At 36.3% G+C, this 19984-nt stretch overlaps 1 protein-coding gene across 11 annotated transcripts in view; it reads left to right on the top strand.

Annotated features, from left to right (window-relative positions):
• The window catches only part of INPP4B (inositol polyphosphate-4-phosphatase type II B), a 294090-nt gene extending 286144 nt beyond the window's left edge, over nt 1-7946 (top strand). For 10 of the 11 annotated variants that reach the window (XM_048074997.2, XM_048075001.2, XM_066996676.1 and 7 more), the window contains one exon: nt 6588-7946. In XM_048074997.2, coding sequence (XP_047930954.2) covers nt 6588-6762 — 175 coding nt within the window. In that variant the 3' untranslated portion in view covers nt 6763-7946. The remainder of the gene's footprint in view (nt 1-6587) is intronic. The other variant, XM_048074995.2, reaches the window with a different exon arrangement.
• Nucleotides 7947-19984: the final 12038 nt, after the last annotated feature.

The raw sequence follows: 19984 nt of genomic DNA, 5'->3' as shown, positions 1-19984 counted from the left end.
TACTGGCGCCACAACCTTATGGAAGGAAAACATTTCGTATGTTCAGAACTTATTCAAAGGATGTCGTCGTCATCACTTCCCACACTCAGGTCACTGTGATACCAGAGCTGTGGTCTCGGGGGTTGGTTGTGCCTGGTTTGTTTCTTTTTGTGTTCTTTTTTCCTGCACTAGGCCATAGATCACATTTGCTTTAATTTTGGTTGCATGTTAGATTGAATTTAAACTTTCCGAGAGAAGTTTCTCAGGAAAGATTTTGCAGTTTTGTCCTGAAAATTTTGCTTGCATGTGATCCTAATACTTTATGGAAGAATGTCTGGGAAGATTATTAGAATCATATTTTTTTGGATACGAAGAGAAACCTTTGTAGAATTGACGTGTAATGCTGCACAATGGTATTAGTAAATAGTAGGATCAAACAGCAAATCCTTTACTTGAAGTATAATAAGAGGTGAAAATCATGTTTCAAAAACCACTCAGCTGTTCTGACAGGTAAAGCAGCAGCTCTCCTGCAAACCCCTCACCTTTCAGTTTTGAAGCTAATCCTTCACACGCTACCAGAACAGCTTTGCAGGAATTAAAGCCTGTGTCCACACTTACAAGTTACTGGGGAATGTTTCTAGGATGTGATCTCAGTGATTTCTCAGTGATTTTATTCAGTGAAATTATTAAGTGTCTCTTGGCACAGTGTTGGCCAACAGAGACCAGTGCTCCCCTAGGTTTGGGGGTTGGCACAACCAAGGGGCTGTTCCCACGTGGCGGCCAGTGCTCAGCAGTCTTTTGGCAGAGAAAGAGGGATGCAGGGAATGTAACGTGAACTTGGTTTTGCTATTTTGCTTCAGCAGCAGGGAACTGCTGAGGGCAGTTCTACACTGCTATACCATTTAATTTTGTTAAATGACAAAATACCTAACTCATGAACTGTCTTCAATATTATTAAACTGGACTCGTGAACCAACAAATGATGCTTTCTTTGATGCACATTTGTAAAGGATAGATGAACGCTTGTGGGTTTTTTTGTTCTTGTTTTGTTTTATTTTTTTAATATATGGTTATTTTCCGGAGTTTTATATCAGAATTGAGATAATGTCTCTCTCTTAATTTAGAGAAGACATATGATCAGATAATAAGTCGTGACTATCTGCTTTAATCTGCAAGACTCCACACCGTTAATTTGGGAAGGATGTTGCACAGCAGGATGGCAGGAGGATGTTTCCATACTCCAAAATGGGAGTGAGTTGTGCTGTTTTACTGGTTGCAAGTGTGGGAAGTGCCTCCCATTCACTTGCCCTGGGAAATTTAAAAACGTCTGTTGATGAAACCTGGTGGGAAATTTGGACATCTGTAGTTAGTTGGACTTGAATGGGAACATGTAGACAGGAAAGGGAGGAGAGCAATCGAATAAATCGAATTTTGACTCCAGCATTCCTTCCGAAGAGTCCAGAGTACTTTTCAGTGTGATCACGTACAACAACAGGGTTTTGCAGGATGTGGTTGTGTGCACAGAAACCAGGTGTCTCCCGGCCTCTTAACTACTGCTGCAAGAGAGTGTGCTAATTAATCTGTTGCTTTACGGATCCATTATGAGCTGTCCGTAACAGTGTTTAAAAGCTGTGCTGTGACCATAGCTGAGCTTCCAGTACTCTGCTGTTTCTAACCAGCACCTCAGATTGAATCTTTTTCTTTGGACAGATTGAGAAACCATAGCTCTAGAGGTCTGAGTGCAAAACAAATTACTATGTGTTCATTATATTTTTGAAGATCTAGATGTCATGTTATTATGACTCCATCATGAATCTGCTGCCTGGACAAACTCAGTGGACAAGCCTCTGGTTATTTAGGAAGTAGAAAGGGTAAGGAGAGCACATTAAATGATGAAATTGTAAAATATATATGTTAAATATTTAAAATATATAATTATTAAAATATAACTAAATATTTTGAATGGGGGAGAGAAGAAAGGATTAACGGAATAGAGGATACTGGCAAAAGAGAAAAGAATAGGCAAAGAAGTTACAGTACAGGACAGCACAAAGCTCCCCCAGCAGAGGTTCAAACTGGCCATTAGGAAAAAATTGTTTATTGTGTAGGTGGTCAAACACTGGAGCAAGCTTCCTGGTGACATGGTTGATGCCCCAGGCCTGTCGGAGTTCAAGAGGCATTTGGACAGTGCCCTCAACAACTTTAACTTTTGGCTAACCCTCAAGTGGCCAGGCAGTTGAACTAAATGAACTCTGTAGGTCTCTTCCAACTGAACTTCCAATTTTGTTTTGTTCTTTTATAGAAGATAAAACAAGAAGAGTGGTTTTAGTGTGGCAATTTGATGCACATTTTATATATGTTTATATTGCTGATGTATGTTTAGTACCAGCTGTCTCCAAATTGCTGACTGAATTCATCAGTATTCTTAGATATAAGACTGCTATTCAGTTTCAGTAATGTCAGTTTTGAACCTGAGTGGAGATTATAGGATCACATAAGCAGCAAAAATTGATTTATAGCATTTTTTATTTTATTTAATACTGTCTAGATTTGAGGAATTTTTTTAAGTTATTGACAACAGTACACAGCAGAAAACTATTGAAAAGATTGTTTATACAGAAAATTTCTGATAGCTTCCTTCCTACGTCTTCCATTTAAAATGATGCAGAAACTTTTTTTTTTTTTTACAGATAGTTGGAGGTTTTATTTTATCAACTTTACCTTTGAACATAAAGGGGTTTTGCCCAATATTCCTCTATCTGTTTTATGTGAGTTCTGCTGATTCAGCAGTCCTCCAGGACTGGGCTGAGATCTATTTCCTTGTGAATCACATTTTATTATTTCAGATGTTGTGGTGCAGCATCTTGATAATGGCCAAGAGATGCTCACAAGGATCCCATCTCCCCACTTTGAAAAAGTTAAGGATGCATTCCTAGAACTGTACTGCTGTGCATTAAAAACACTGTTTTTTCCTCTTCATACAACTGGAGCATTTCAGTGAATTGCAGTAACATGAATAATGCAAAAACTAAGTAGCTTTCACTCCAACAATTGTATTAAAAAAAAAAAAAGCAAGCAGACTGTTCCATTTAAAAACCTTGAGAGGGCTGAAACTCTTTGGAGAAGCTTCTTCTTTAAAAGTTCTGGATTGTGCTAGTCTTAAATAAAAACAGGAGGTAAGTTAGCAAAATTGTGTAAGATTGAGAACCATTTGCAATCACTTCTATTTGAAGAAATGTCTTTGCTGCCATTGTTGTAAGGGATTAAAGAGAAGCATCTCGCTTTTGCCATTTTTGTGTGTCAGCACTGGAGTTTGACAAGAAAAACCCAGAAGGCTCACAAACTGCTTGCTTGAGCCTATTTTCAAAAAAGGCAGATTCCCCAAAGTATCTGTGGTATATAAAACAATGAATTCAGACTGAAGTCACTGCTAGCACGTGGGGATCCTTGTGTTGATAGAAAGCTGCCTAACTATTCTTCCTGAAGCACTGCTTTAGGACAATTTAGCATTTCCAGTATCATTAGTAGCTGGATCTGGAAAAGTTCTACTAGGAGAAGGCTGTATCCCAAGGCATAAAAATGTGTCTCTTCCAAAAACACCGTGCAGGGATGGCCAAGCAGTGTGATAATGAAAAGCTGGAGTGTGCCCTGGTAGGCATGCTTGACTTTATAAGGATTCTTCAGAGGCTTCTTTTTTTCCTCACAGCATTTTCATTCTCTGCTCCACTGCTCGGAGTTTCAAACAATTTGTCATCCAGGTTAAAAGACAGCAGAAAGTACTTGCTGTTTTGCTCTCTCTCATTTGATAGGCATGCAACATTATCTCAATAGGAGCTTAAGATGATAAAACACCAACTGAGATAGAAGGCAGATTGAAATGGTTATATCATCATTAAAGTTACAGCACCCTTGGCTGTCATTTTGTTATTTGTACTTTGCTGTAAGCCTCAAATAAACAATTTGAAAGTAAATGAATTAAATTAGTACTATAGGTTAGAGAGGTGTTTGTGACCCCAGATGTTATGAATTCAGAAATTTTCACTAGTCCCTTTATGTGTGCATGTGCAATACAAGCTTGTTTAATATTTTGGAAGCTTTCTTCCTTCCCCTTTGCTGAGACTTAAGAGCTCTTAGAATGTGGTTTGTGATGGGGAGAACATCAAAAGCTATGGCTATGCCTTCACACCATTATAGGGTCAGATACCACTCTGTTCTGGTTGTGCTTTGTCAGTTGGAAGCTGAATAAATCCAGCTGATGTGGCAACAACTGGATGCGTGCTTTCTGATGCAGTAAAACTTCCACCAGATTTAGGTGGGCAAAGGGAAACAGTGTTGTCACACTACAGGCAGCCAAGTGTATATAGGTCCCCACTGTTTAACTTGAGATACTTCAGTCACTATGGAGAACACTTCAAGGTTTGTTACAAGATGTCACTGAATTGCATTGAAAAGTATTTGCAGTGCTTAGCAAAGCACCTGTCTGTGATGAAATATTCCTCTTAAATTAAAAGCATGTTTAGATATTCCACTCAGCCTTGTTCTTGGATAGCTAGTAATGGAGTTGGATCCCCTTGCTCTATTTTGAGAATGTCTTACTGAATCATGCATAGAATGATGCGACTGATATGTGGAACAGAGGTCCCCATGCATCAGCTGTTCACACTGGTTTTCCTGGGGGTAAGATAGAACTAATTATGTTGAAAGACACTGATCATTCTTTTCAGCGTATCAAAGAACAAATGTACTGTAGGCTTTTCTATTGAAAAAAAAATAATAGAACAAATGGCTATTATCTGTATTTCCATCATTATAAGTGCACAAATCGTAGTGATGCTAATGGGAGTTGTAGAAACAGATAAAAGACTGTACTGTCAATGAGATACAGAGCAAAACAGAGCAGGGCAAGCTACAGAAGTAGGAGGTTTGCATCCCCGGAGAGGCAGTCTGTAAGCATGTAACTCACTCTGCTTAGAATAAATTATTGGCATGCAAAACTAACGCCCTTCTGAATGAAGTACCTAACCAGTGGCTAATGCAGAGGCTGTGCAAACTTGCTGAACGCTGAGCTTTGTTGCTGCCTGGATGGAAGAGTTCAGTCTCTGCGTCTGCTCTGCCATAAATGCACATGTGAAGTTTGTGATGTGGAGGACATCCAGAACTGTCCAAAAGCCCTGGGGATGTGAGGCCAGGAAGGGATAGATAAGACTGTGCTGAGCTAGAGCTCCCAATCATGGGCATAAAGGGAGTAAGATGAAACTCTCATGCTCATCTCAAAGAGTGGAAAAGGTGGGAGGGAGAGTGGAAAAGGGTCAGAGGCCAACTTGTAGGATTGCCTTAAGATTAAGAAAGGAAAAGGAAAAATAGTAAGCAGTATGTTTTTAGAAGTACATAGAAATATAAGATAAAGCAGAAAATTAATGAAAAGAAATACACTGAGTCCTCATATTTGATCACAAATTATTATATTATCATGAGGGCAGAAGAGGAAGGAAGTTCTGAGTTCATTTTACATGGGGCTGTGCGATTCTACTGACCTACAGTCTCTTTACGGTCTGCTGGTACTTTTTCTTGACAAACAGCATACCTGGGACATGTGCTTTTGAATGAGAATTCTTGCTATCTGATGTATTTGGATATTCTTACATCTACAAAGGAAAAAAAAAAAAAAAGAAGAGTTACCTTTTCATCACAGAATATTCATAGTAACTAGAAAATTAAAATTCTCATCGTTCCTTAGTGCCTAAAGGAAGTCCATGAACAGGAATCCTGAGCATATGCAAATAAAGATCAGTTCAGAGGGACTGAAGAGGTATAGTTGAAGTATGTATAATTCTACTTGTATAGAAGCTATCAAGACTACAATAGGAAAGATTGGTGGTGATTTGAAAGTATCCCTGCTGCTCTGGTAGGGAAGTGACTGTACAACTTACAGAGATTCGGTACAACTTCATTGTAAGCAGATTAGTTCTTAGCTGAGTCGACTGAACAAGGTACAAGGTAAATTTCTTATGGTAATACAGGTGTGAGCCTTTAAATAAAAATAACTGCATTTTTCAAAGCTGAGCCACCAGAACTGATAAATTTTGAAGACAATTTACTGTCATTTAAAACTATTTCAGAATAGTTGTAACTCTTTCAAAAAAAAACATGTGGCTTCTCTATTTCTGTCTATATATTTCTTAGTAGTTAGTAAAGCAGGACTGAAAAATCTGTGAAAACCATGGAGACATTATTTTGTCAATGCCACGTTGTGACATATTTGTGATCTTTCTTTTCTTTGCTTCCTTAGCTATTTTTTTTACTTCCTTATTTCATTTACATTTGGTGTGTGTGTTCATGGTAATGATAGTATCGTTCATCTCATAAGTTATGTTAACTTGTGGATACTACCCTAAGGCACTTAGTAGGCTTAAAGAGATGTTATCCACCTAGCCATTGTGCATCCCTTGTCAGCTGTAGAACAATCTAAATATATGCAAGTACTTAGCATAAATCTATTTCATCAGAATGGCTATGTAGTTTCGCTTTGTTGTCAAAATGCCTACATGTTGGCTTTCTTTGCTGTTTAAATGCTGTTCTATTTGTTCCTAACTTCCCCTGTTTAACAGCAGACAAACCCAGGGAGCACTGAATGAATCGGATGATCCCGAAACAGGCTGTCTAACTGATAACAAGCCAACTTCTCGACACTTCTATCCTGTCGCCTTGCTGCTTGTCAGCTCTCACTTGCTGGTTGTGTGGCTTATTTTAAGTCTTGCTTTGCTATTAGCCAAATATCAATAAACTTCACTTGTGTTCCTTTCTTTTCTACAAACAGCAACATGCTAACTTTAGAAAAAGAAATTATGCTGTAATATTTCTACAATTTCAGACCCCAAGGATTCATCTTTAAGATACAAATGTCTGAAATGTACTGTTTTTGTTATTTTTTTCTGAACTCTGAGAAGTATACTATGCATTGAGTGAATTGATTTGCTCTTTCTGTCCATGGTAAAGCTTTCCCACTGTAATTAGCTCAAAGAAAGCCCACTTACAATGCTGTCACTGTGTATACAAGAAGATGTGGAATCCTGAATGCTTGAACCCCTCTTTCCAGAGTAACTAGTATGACAAAATTAAAAATTAAAAATGGATTTGCACAATACAGACTAACCCCCAGACCAATATTACAGGGTGGTGGTTTGTAAGACTTAATTTCATTGTGTTATTTTCATTGTTATTATCAGCTGATGGGATATTTTTTGTTCAAGAAATGGTTATTTGCTACAACTAACCCTTTTCTGTCAAGTAACCAACTGGAATAGAGCAAGTTCTGTTTTGTAATTAAATTAACCTGTTTGTAATTGTTGCTTTAGTTGCTTTTGCTTTCAAGACACTTTTATATTCTTTTTAACTAAGTCCTGTTTATGTCTTGATGCACCACTTTGGCACTTGTGACTTTTGTACCGTACGTGAACAAACATCTTTCCTTTATAAAGCAGAGAGTTGGATTGGGCTGTTTGAAAAGCCATTCTCTCTTTTTTTCATTGCAAAGCCGAACATAGGAGAAATGAAGCAGAGACAAAACTTTCCTTCAGAAATCTATAGGGCCAGACTTAATAAAATGCCTTATTCCTAGAATACACATTTTTATGGCAACATGTACTCTCACGTATACAGTAAACAATTTGAAAAAGTATTAGAAGGTATAAAAGGCAAATATATTTCTGGAATTAAAATGAAATGTATCATTATTTAATTTTTTTTAACTGAACCTTAAACCTCAAGGGCAAATATATTAGGGGAAAAAATCTTATCACCTATTTCTGAGGGCAATAACTGTACTGGGCCTGGCCTTAGATTTAATTTTGTAAGATGTATCATCACTTGTGGAAAACAAAAATGTAGAGTTGAATCTTTGTTATTTTTACTTCAACTGTTGCTGAAACTCTGCAATGAACAAATAAAGCTTATTTATTTATTCTGTGTTTCATGAAGTTGTACTTTTTCCCCCTTTCACTAGAGAAGGATGCCGCATAGAGAATGTACTGAAGAATGTCAAATGCAGAAAGTATGCATTCAACATGATACAACTGATGGCTTTCCCAAAGTACTACAGACCTCCAGAAGGGACATATGGAAAAGCTGACACCTAAGTTTAACAAATATGTAATCAGGAACATACGTGATGCTCGTTAGTGAATATAAAAAATTGCTGTTTATGACTTATTACTTGGGAATGTGTAACCAGTTGAGGTGTTACTTTTATCAGGTTTAACATTTTACATGAAAATAACTAGAGTTAGTCATCATGAAATAAAATATGAAATATTAGTGGACTGAATATTCTCAAAACCTAATATATTCAACTTTTCCTTCTGAAGTTGAAGCTTAATATGATTCATCAACCAGCTGGAATTAGGTTGTTGGATAGTTTGACAGCAGATTGAAAAGGGAAATGCCATTTGCATTATGAACTGATGTTATCAGTCTGGAGGGTGGCATTCTGTCTCTGAACCAAAACCCGAGATTTGAGTTAAGGGGTCTCTTCCTGCCAGAAATAGTGTTTTTTGGAACCAGCGCAGCACTGAGGTCTTGATCATGAATAATTAAATCCTTCTAGATTTGTTTATGAAAGATGCAAATATTAATACCTGGCCTAAATAAAATTTTAGTCATTACATTTAGCTTCCTTACGTAAGCATGGTAGCTTCACAATATATTTTCAGTAATTACAGACTGTAATTTTGGTAATTCTGTTCTCGTTCCCTGCAGTTCATTTCAATGTATCATTCTCGGCTTTCTGCACCTGAGCCAAATACCACTTATTTCACTTTTCCTTGCACATAAATCATGTTGAAATCAGGGGGAATAATTCTTCACGTAAGGTGACCTGAATATGACCTATCATGTTCCTGCTTACAGTAAACTCTTAAAACTGAATTTTCTTTAGTGGTAGGTAAAATGATTTATATATATATAGGAGTTCATGTATCTTTAGGCTATAAAAACATGCATGTTTTTATGTAGCCTGAGATAAATGTTATAATTAGAGTAACCTGCTGTATTAGGACTAGTTAGCTACCACTGATTTATATAAAACTTGTAATGCTGTGTGTGGACACTCCAGGATAAAGAACAACTATCAGCTTTAAAAAAGAATGTTAATGCTTCTGCTAGCTTGTGTTAGTCCTGAAATTTGTCTTGCAAAGAACATTTGTGTTTTCTAATTGTATCTATTTATTGCTGCCTTTTGCCCCCCAGAGAGAAATACAGTTAACAAAAAAACAAGTTTTCACTGGTTACTGACCTTTATGTAATGCATTCGTTTTGAGAAAAAAATATCTAAGGCAGAAATATGAGAATTTTACCCAAATGAAACTGCATTGGGAACTTGGATATCTGTAGGAAAATGTAGTTGCTATGGATAAAGAGGTTAATGTTTATTTGCTCCTACAGAAGACAAAGAAACCTTGATGCACAGTGAAATATAATTTGTTCTTTTTAATCTATTAATACCCATTATTGGGTACAAATCTGTAACTGTACTAGTAAAAATGCTTACTTAAGCACCTGATCTTGCAAACTCTAATTGGGTGGTTACTTAGAAATGATCTATCATGTGAATAGAATTAAACCCATCTTATGTATTTTTAAGATAAAAACCCATCTTATGTATTTCTAAGATAAGGCTTTGGGGCATGTAGGAGAACCTCAGGAAGAGATCCTCATTTCAATAGTCATTGATTTTAGCGAAGACAGGAATTCAACTATACCAACATACTTAACTAATTGGAATACTTTTCCAAAGTGAAGTAGGTCATTTAAACAGTGGTTTGTTGCATTTGTTTATTTGTATTGTATGTCTCCATTTTTATAATGTTCTGTCATGATTGACTTTCTTCTTTTAAAATGTATTACTTCAGCAGTAGATGTCAGAAGAGTTGGCATTGCATCATAGATATTCTCAGGCAGATGAGAATATAATGCCTTGATTTTTCCGGTCATGTATCAGTAGAAGTAGTAACTACTCAGTGGGTGGATGGATGTGTGCATAAATTTGTGTGTGTTTAAATGTTACACAGCTTATCTGTATGAAATTTTATTTGCAGGTTTATGGAATATAAGTCTTCCTAGGAAAGTAATGTTCTGTTCTGTCAGTCTGATTGCTGCACTAGCCCTCACTTTCCTTTCTGCCATGTTTATTATTATTATTAACTTAGGGAAACTTTACATGTACAGTTTAGAAATAGTGGTAAATTCCTTACACACCTCTGAAATAATCCCAAAGATATGTAATCGAGAATGCTGGCCTTTCTTACAGTAATTCCAAAATAATCTGTAAAGTTCTGTGTGGGAACAGTATTCACTGGTGGGTACTATAGGTTCTTATAGTTCTTTATCTCAGCCCCATGGGCATTCTGTCAAGTTCAAAATATGAAGTTCTATAGATTTCCTTTTACTAGGAAAACAGTCTTTCAAGATTTAACCTTAGCCTTTAAACCGCACTAGTGTTCTAAATTACCATTGTGACTCTCATGTTACCTTTATATTTAAAATGTTTTCAGTAGTAGAGCCACATTGAAAAAAAAAAAAGGAAAACAAAGAAAAAAACACATTAGATTGCTGTCCTTTTTAACAGTAACACCCAGCATATTCTTGTGAAATCAGATCTGTTATTTGTTAAAGATGATCAGGAAAAAATGAAATCAGTGTACTGCAGTAAAATTCCATTGGGCTTGGACCATTACAGAAGAGTAGGTTGAATTTTGTGTTAAATAAGACTGAACTTTTTCATGCCAGTTTTTTCATTGGAATGTCTTTTTGTGGGTCACAAACACCTTTTTAAAACCTAACACAGTTCCAACTGTACTTGAAGAGTTTTGTTGCTTCAGTACTGAAACAGGCTCAAATATTCCTTTGTTCTATCATTGCCTGCCATGGGCCTATATCACTTTATGCAGGCAGAGGTTTTCTCACCAAAACTGAGTTGTCAGTTAATCATGGATTCAAAACCTTTTTTTTCTGGTTTGCCTATTATAAAGAAACAAAGATTTGTTTTTGTTTTTGCTGTGGGTTGATAGCTACTTTAATCCAAGTATAAGCACCCTGTGTAGAAGACACTTCAACCCCTGTCTATCATTTGACTGCCCAACAGAGGAGTTGAACAGCTGAGGTCTTGCGTATGTCCTTGTAGATCACTGTGAGTATCAGTGGAGTAGAATTAAGCAAATTTTTCTTAGCAATATGCACCATTTGTTTGCAAAGGGTTAGGGGAAACATACTGATCTTAGCAGCATATGCATGGAAAGTGTTCCGTATCAGCTCCATTTTAAAGATTTGTAAGATAAATAATCTGTTCTGATGGGAGAGCAATTTTCAAGGGCTAGAAGATGAACAATCAAAAATATATCTGCATCTAAAGCCAAGTCTTGTCTTACTCATGGAAGGTATTACTTGTAGAGCTAAGGTCATCAGGAACTGCCTCAAAGAAACCTGAAATGAGAGCTACCAACTTTGAATATTTGTACAATGCATTACATACTTATTGCTTTTGTACCACAGGATAGCATCTAAACAGAGCGCTGGTATAAAATGTCTGAAAAAAAATGAAAAATGGAAAGTTGAAGTTTTTTTGTTTCCCCGGGATAATGATAATACTGCTATAATTAATATGTAGCATGTACAGGCCTGACATTACTAAGCAGGCAGGTCTTTTTTCTTCTGAACTTTTCTTTTGGGGAATTTGAAATATGTTCTTACTAATGTTTATATTTTAGCTTTTATGGAGCAATTAGGAAACAAATTTTTAACTGTTATCTGATTTTGTGTGAACTTGCATATTTTGATGGAATGGTAGCAATATATGTGTTACAAAGAAAAAATATGAGGACAGCTGAAACTAAGTATTAACTGGAAAGGAGCCTTAATGAAATCCTTTGCAATGTTAATTTTGCACTGTCCAAATTCTTGCTTTTTGTAATTTAAATAAGGAAATTAACAAACACTTTGTGTCTAAAACAATCAAATTGGATGAAAATTCACCTATTTTAAGTGGTTTAAAATGTAATGGTATTTTAAATCATCTCTAAATATTTAGATGCGAAATGGAACATAGCATTTTGAAGCCCACTGTTTAATATGCGTATTATGATTTTCAGAAAATAAGCTTAATGTTATTTCTAGCTTTAACACATTTCAGGAAATCTTATGGTCAGCTTATAACAAGCAGGAAATGCACTGAACAGCAACAGGTGTGATAAATTGCATTAATGACCATGCAGCAAAATTACTATATGAATTAATGTATGTAATCAGTTAATGAACTTAAACATATATTGTGTCAGTTGGCTACGTTGTAAACTTGAAACCAATGATGTCTCTATTTATGCTTTTTTATTGTAAAGAGAAATTGTGCTGTACAGGCAGTGCCCCATCTGTGAATTTGCATCTCACTTATTTGCAGCTTAAAAGCAGATGTTTACAATCAAAGCTCTTAACATATTTTACTGTTCTTTAAAACATGAACTTACCTTGTAAATTGCATGTTAAAAAGTAAAATATCACAGAACTGCATTTTTTTAAAAAAGCTCCCAGACTTCAGTCTCTAGAACATCGTTTTTTTCCTTAGTTATGCATCACATTTTCAGTTCTGTTGCCAGAACAGTCAGCTTATGCTCTGCAGCACTCAAATGTTTTTCCCACTCTGTTATCTGAATAATAACACACCATAACAATAAATTTCAGCATAATGCTCATGATCCAAGATTAAAAACTTCCATTTTCTCAAAAAAAAAGTTCAGAATAAGTGAAATAGATAGAAGGAATTTGTGAACCAATATATCCATATTCCAAAGAGCTGAAGCATAAGGCTTAGAGTTTGCGTGCTGACAAGGAGCATGAGTTATGGTAGAAATCTGAGTGTAATGGTTGGTTGCTCAGAATCTGTGGGGTTTGGAGTGGTGGGATTTGGGTGATGCTGCTGTAACTTATATCTCTGACTATTCACAGTGGTGTTGTGTACACTTTCCATCTGTCATGCAAACTGCTTTAAAAGTTTTCAGCAATTCTCTTTTGTTTATGAAAGGTCTGACATCAAAAATTCTAAAATCCCGAGTTACTTTGGTACTTGTTTTCATTGGTGTAGCTATTCCTTGTAATGTTCCTGTCTCACTCTGGAGCACGTGGGACTATGTATAAGTAACATTAATTGGACTTTAGTTTATGTTCTGTGATTGTTCAGAGAAATGAAGCACAACTAAGCAATTCAACTCTTTTTATACTTCAGGATTTAGCATTTTTGTTTCATTGCTGTCTGTAAGCCATGCCCATTGTACACTATGTGTATATTTTTATTTAAATAAATGTGATGTTTATTTTTTATGTTTCTGACTTTTTTTTGTTATTCATTTTTCATTTTCATGATAGTGTTGTTGCCCAGAGGGAGGGCAGCTTGTGCATGATTTTGAGGGTGGATTCCCTTCTCAATTAGTCAAAGCCCACAGTAAAAAGTCTGCAATGGCCATAAATTATTTGTTCTTATTATTTCTAGCCTTAATACAACTTTCATCTCAATACCAGGTAGGTTAAAACTAACCAAAACATCCACATGCTTGCAAGGTAACCTCTTTCACATAGCTACTCATCTATTTAGACGTATTCAGTGTAGTACGGGTGGAATCAACATCTTTCAAAATGAAGACCATTAAAAAGGTGATGTGGCAATTCCAGACCTTGGGAAAGATTGGTCTGTTGTTGATAACTAGATTTATATGATTTGTCTACTCCATAACAGGTAAGTAAGTTCTCCATGCCTGGCTGAAATGTAGCAGAGAAATCTTCTTTGGGGTACATAGAAAATGTGGCTCACTTTCTGTATTATTAGTACTATGGTTAGAAGCTTGTTGCATCATTTACTTTTTGTATTTATGCTTGTATGTTCAGTTGTTTTACACTGATAAATCCAGTGAGCTGCTAATTACCTGCAGGGTTCTTGATTATCTTTAGAAAGCACCAGGAACTAATGATTATTATGGTAATAAGTTATAAGGTAGCTGTTAGCATTCAGCCTAAAAAAATTGTCTCTTACTAATAAAAGTGACAATCTTTAAAAATAATAATTTGTCTCACTTTGCATGCTTACAGATTTTATCTTCTATGTCAACTAGGAAGCACTTTTTTTCTCATGACAATATAACAGAAAAAACCTACAACTCTAATGAGAGAGTGGAGTAGTATGATAGTAAAAATATACTTTTGCCACCTCGTTTTCCGAAGGTATTTTGGGACATGTTTGAGTAGAAGTATGATGTGATATTTTTGGAACCATAGTCTGCAGCAATTTGCACTGGGCCATCCATTGTTGGCTCTGAATTTCTAACACAAATACTTCTTCTAGTCAAGTCATCGAGAGCTCTGCTGTGTACTTCCTGTTGAGTCTTCTGTGGATCTCAGCCTTTAGTAGTTCTGTGACAACTACTATTAATGGAATTAAAACCAATAATATTCTAGACAATAACTGGATTGTGCTCTGCTTGCTTTACCCACATAAATCAACCCTATGCATTTCTATGTAGGCTGTCCAAGTACTGTCCTAACCCAGTAAGTGAACAAGATGTGCACTTGCTCTGCTGCAGGAAAGATTTTGGTATTGTTAGTAGAGAAAACATAAATTGTTTCTGAATGAACTGGGATAAGAAGTTGAATTTAAAGATCAGTTAAGTCTTTTTAATATGTGTATATATATATACGCATGTATGTGTATGTGTATACATATACATGTGTACACATACTTTTATGTGTATGCATATATATGTATACATGCATATATATACACTTAATTTTGATAGTAAAACTACAGAATGGGAAATGGTAGTTTGGTAAGATCAGTTTAAAATTGAACTTGTTGATATTTCTAGCAGTTGAATACTTTTTTTTTTGCCATTGGAGGTGTTGCACAAAAGTGCACATGAACAAAGCTTTAGCGGGACCTGTAGTATGCCCAATGTTTCTTTGTTTCACCTTTCTCCAGCAAAATCCACATGGGCATCCTTTTACATGTAAGAATAAATTGTGATTGCTGTGATTTACAGGACAAAACAGTTTAAACTGCTGAGTTGAACAGAACTAGGACTGTCATACATATGCACTGATGGTCAGAGCAGAATTCTCCTTTTGGGTGATATCCTTCCTTAGAGATTTTCTTTCAGGGTAAAGCTTAACAGATTTTGAAATAGAGAAAAGTTTAAGATCTGATCCTCGAGTCGTCATTCACAAGAGAGGAATCAGAAACGGGGCACTTCACATAGGAAGTTAACACCAAATACTAGGTTCTTAGAGAGGATTCAGAAGCATTCCTCTTCCTGGGCTTTGGTTGGTTCACAAATGTGAATGGCAAATACATTTTTTTTTAGAAGACACCACACAAGAAGGGCTTGCTCATGTTTGTGTTCTGTGAAATTCTACTTCAGTACACATAAAACTTGATGGTGGTTTCCTGTAAATGATTGCAATTAATAGTTAACTGTCTGATGAACTTGTACTTAGAAGAGAATATATGCCTTTATCATGTTCTCTTTAGAAGGGGCATGTGCAGTAAAATATTCAAAAACCTACAAGCTACTTGGGAGCTGCATTTGTTTGTAAGATGTAGGTTTCCAACCTGTTTGGGCACTTATAAAATGAAAGTACATCACATAACTAAGACATTGTTTTCTCTGGTGCTACTTAAATTGCAGAAGGATAAACCATGGTAGATTCTCAGCACTTTGTTTGAATTTAATTCCTGGTGTAGTGGGTGTTAAGGGGAAGGCTGTAGAAGCCCAATTTAATTATTGTTTGGCTCTTTGTATTTTCCACACGAGACCAGAATATCAGGAAATAATGACAAAGGATGTGTTAGAAAGATGTTCATGAATTTGGTAATATGACTTGGTTCTGTTTCCATATGCAGACTTAAGTCTTTGTGACAAAGATTGTACTCATGTTAAAGTACAACAGACTTGTGACTGGACTCCAACAGCCATATTCTGTAGCCTGATCTGTACCATTACAATGATCTCAACCAGCCTCGGCTGGGGTTCAGTACTACAGTTCAGTGTCTGAAACTCAGTAAACTTCTCAGTAAATCCCACTCTTCATACCAGTCTGTTCCATGCATGATGTTTCGGTGTTGGGGAGCAAGAGGCAGGTACAACCATCCTCCCACCCCGGCCCTGGATACCACGCTGTGGTGCCTGGACTCTAGTGAGTATAGCAGCTTTGTGGCTAAATGGTTACATGACAGAATTCAGGGTTAAGGCTATGGGATCTATATCAAACACTCACCAGATACAGAAATGTAAGAAAATCAAGGAGCAGAGAGTCTAGTCACGGACAGATAGGGAAGATAAAGAATGTCATGTCTTAACCTAAGCTATGGGGTTTAGACTACATTAAACCTTTGTCCTCGCTTCCAATACTACTGAAGATGGAATATTTAATTTCTTCATGACTGTGGTAGCAGCTACAATGGTAGCAGCTACAGTCCTATTGCAATGAATAAGTAACAGGATTGTTTAAAAGCAGTGGCTGTTTGGCCAAGCAGGTACTGGGTACATACATTCTCATACAAGCAAAATGATTTTGCAGAAAACTGGTCATAATGCTTTGTACGCTCTCACAAAAGCAAGGTAGCAGGACAGCACTTAACCAAGAAAGTAAGAATTGAGTGCAAGAATGCATTGGGGCAATCTTTTTTTGTGGTTTATAAGCATTGTGTCTGTGCATTTCACATCTAAAGACAGAACAATCTTTTAGAAGTTGATTACAAGACCAAATATGAACAGGTAGAACTTTCGGGTTTAGGTTTTATAATCTTCAATAGGAACTTTTGATGCAAAACAAACTAATTATCACCCTGAAAAACAAGTAAATAAATATATAAAAACAAAATATCAGTAAGATTACTTGCTGATAAACGTGGCTGCTTTTACCTACTTATGATACGATACCTTCATACTTTGTTGAAACAGTTATTGCAAAATATAAGTCAATAAAATTGAGGGCTTTTACTGTTTTAATATCAATAGGGGAAAAAAGTGAGCATTTCAGATGAGTGGAAAATAGCAGCTGTTAGCAGTTTTTTTGCGTGAATCCAGTTAGTTTGCCTAGCTATAAAATGCTGATAAGAGTTTGGGAAAAAAAAAAAAAAAAAAAGAAAAAAGTGAAGAACCCAATTTATATTTATGTATTCATGGACATAGTTAATGGACATCAGCAGGGAAGATGTGCTCCCACACTTTTTAAAAATCAACAGGAAAGCAGTGCACAGAATGCAATTCCCTTTTGCATTAAACTTATTAAGTCAAATCAATTTTTACGAGCACATAGGCCAGAGCTCTGGCACTTAATTCCTTTTGATCTTCTGCCTGCTAAATTCTGTTTCCCACTGAGCTACCATGCAGTCTATTTTTAACAGATAATTTGTTTGGACATCATTAAAAAGAAAATACTACAACTTCTAGCAGTAATAAGGCAGGCACTACACTGCCTGTCAAGTCTGCATACACACACGCACCAAAATAACCAAGAGCACAAAGAGGAATTTTAGAGTTAAAAACAAAAAATCCTCCCAATTGTTCTGTTAAAGAACGTGAAGCAGAATGCATACCTGATACCAACTTATGCAAAGCCAGCATTGCAGATAGATAACTCTCACCAGTTTCTGTGTTCAACGTCCAACTTCCAGTTACCATGGCTGTTAAGCATCTAGAGAAAGAAGCTGTTATGAAGTGACAGGTTTTTGAAGAGAAGCTCTTGTGACTGAGTCAATGGATTTGTCTTATAATTACAGTGATGCTGACACAAAATTATCCTTCACTATGCTTAGTGCCCTGAAGGGCACATTTACTAATTATGGATTCTTTTTCCACCTGGCTACTACTTAGAGCTGGAAAATACTCTAGGATATTTTCTATACGAGTAATGCACATATCCAGGACTAGGATTTTCATGCTGTTTTTTTTTTTTTCCTGTTTTGAGAAATATAAACTATTTCAAGTATTTCAATTGCTGTGATTGCATCTTAGTTGGTTTGTTTTGTTTTATTTTTAGTTAGGAAACTAGTATTTTAATGCTCTCTAGTGCTGGGTGTGCTCTACTTGCAGCCACCAGATCCACATTTGGAACCTTGTTTCAGCCCACTTGGGCACCAATGGCTTAAATACCTCCAAAGGCCGATGGATTGCATAAGGCCCTTGAGCTACTGATGTTATGGAGCCTTAGCAATCACAATAAATGAGTTTGTCTGCTGAAATGCAGATTAACCAATAGCTCTGCATGCCTCAGTCAGGGAGGCTGGTTTGGATGAAGCGTAGCTGCATGTTTGCTGGGCCTGGAACTGTGTGCATCTAATAATCCTACGTAGAAATTTTCAGTTTGTAATCACAACTCTGTGGATTATAGAAGCTGTCATAATCCTTCAGTCTACTAAGAGTAGTGACCTTTTGTCTTGTTCTACCCTCCTCTTGGCTTCTGGACTTTATATACAGCCTGTTGTGAGAGTCATAACAAGAAAATTGAGGTAAGAATAGGGCCAAACATTTTTCTACGTTCACCATGGTTCCAACAGTGACAGGAAGCTGATACTTAGGGAATAATGTAAGGGCCTGTACTGGAGGAGACTTCTCACAGAGCTCTCCCTGATTATGGTGCTTTGGTTGCAGCAGGGTTTATATTCTATTGTGAAAGAATATAGATACGATGCCACATGAATCTTTTTGTACCTTATTCTCCCCCCCATCAGAATTGTTGATAATGTAGCTTCTTGCTTTTGTTTCATGTGTGTATAATAACTTGGAAATCTGGATGGAGAGCTGGGCTAGGAGAACTGTTGTACAAACTTCTTCAAGCATGTGCAGAACTGCTCAATAGAGTGCTCTTTAAAAATTAAGTAAATGTGGGCTCAGTGAATATTGTGTACAAGTCAAGCTACTAGATGAAATTTCCAAAGCAGGGATCAGGTTCACCCAGAGGAAATTCTGCATGACAGCTTTGCTTTTGGTGGGCTTAGCCAATTGCAATATAAAGCATTTCAGTAAAATGTAGGCTCTCTGAATCAGGCTCATCAGCCATGCCTATCAGGAATTATATCTGCTTTTATTACACAGTAGGGATAATACGGCAGATTAGCCTTTTCAGATGGAGGCTATGTTAAGTAGAACAACTGCTGTTCTGAGGCTTGAAAAGGTTGTTTTAAAATGAGGTTTCATGAAAGTCTGAGAAGGCGAGGTTATGTCATGAATTCCAGTGAGATAAGCAAAGCCTGGAACCTGTAACAAAATTATACTAAACATGAGCCAAAAAGATCAGAATCTACCCACCTAATGTTCTGGAGGATAATCAAATGCAGTTCAGGAAATGTCAGGTGTAATTGTCACTTTCCTTCTTCAAAATGCACATTGGTTTTATTCATCAGTTACAGAGTCCATTTTGTTCTGATGGTTCTGTTCCATTTCTTTAACTCAGTCTTACTTCTTACATCCAAGGCAGGATGAACATAAATAAGCTTCACAAGTGTGGGTGCACTCTTTATCTACCCTTTAGTGGGAAATTACCAAGCCCTCCGATAAAATTTTGAAGTAATACATGCTGTAAAAATAAACTGTGCTCCCAACAAATATCAAGTTAATTTATGCTTATGGAATAGAAATGGAACAATACATTTGGCAACAAGATAACCAGAAATGTGCTTTGTAAATGACATCCTTAGATAAATACACAATCCAGGATTTTGGTGAAGTCTTTATGGAAATTTTCATAATAGTTAAGCAAATAAATGATTAATTTGGAATACAAGATATGTTACTCTGTGTTATTCTACTTTTGTCCTAGATTTCATTTTGAAAGGTCTGTTTTGTTTATTTTGGTATTCTCCTTATTTTCAACTTTTGTTAGATACATAGGTCAGAAATACATTAGGTATACAATCTACACTTATATGGGAAATGAAAAACACTTCTCATTCTATCTGAAAATGAATATTAAG

The sequence above is a fragment of the Anser cygnoides genome, chromosome 4 (genome assembly GCF_040182565.1).
Source record: "Anser cygnoides isolate HZ-2024a breed goose chromosome 4, Taihu_goose_T2T_genome, whole genome shotgun sequence".
Lineage (NCBI taxonomy): Eukaryota > Metazoa > Chordata > Aves > Anseriformes > Anatidae > Anser > Anser cygnoides.
Note: the sequence above shows the minus strand (reverse complement) of the source record. Positions and strands in the feature narration are given on the sequence as shown.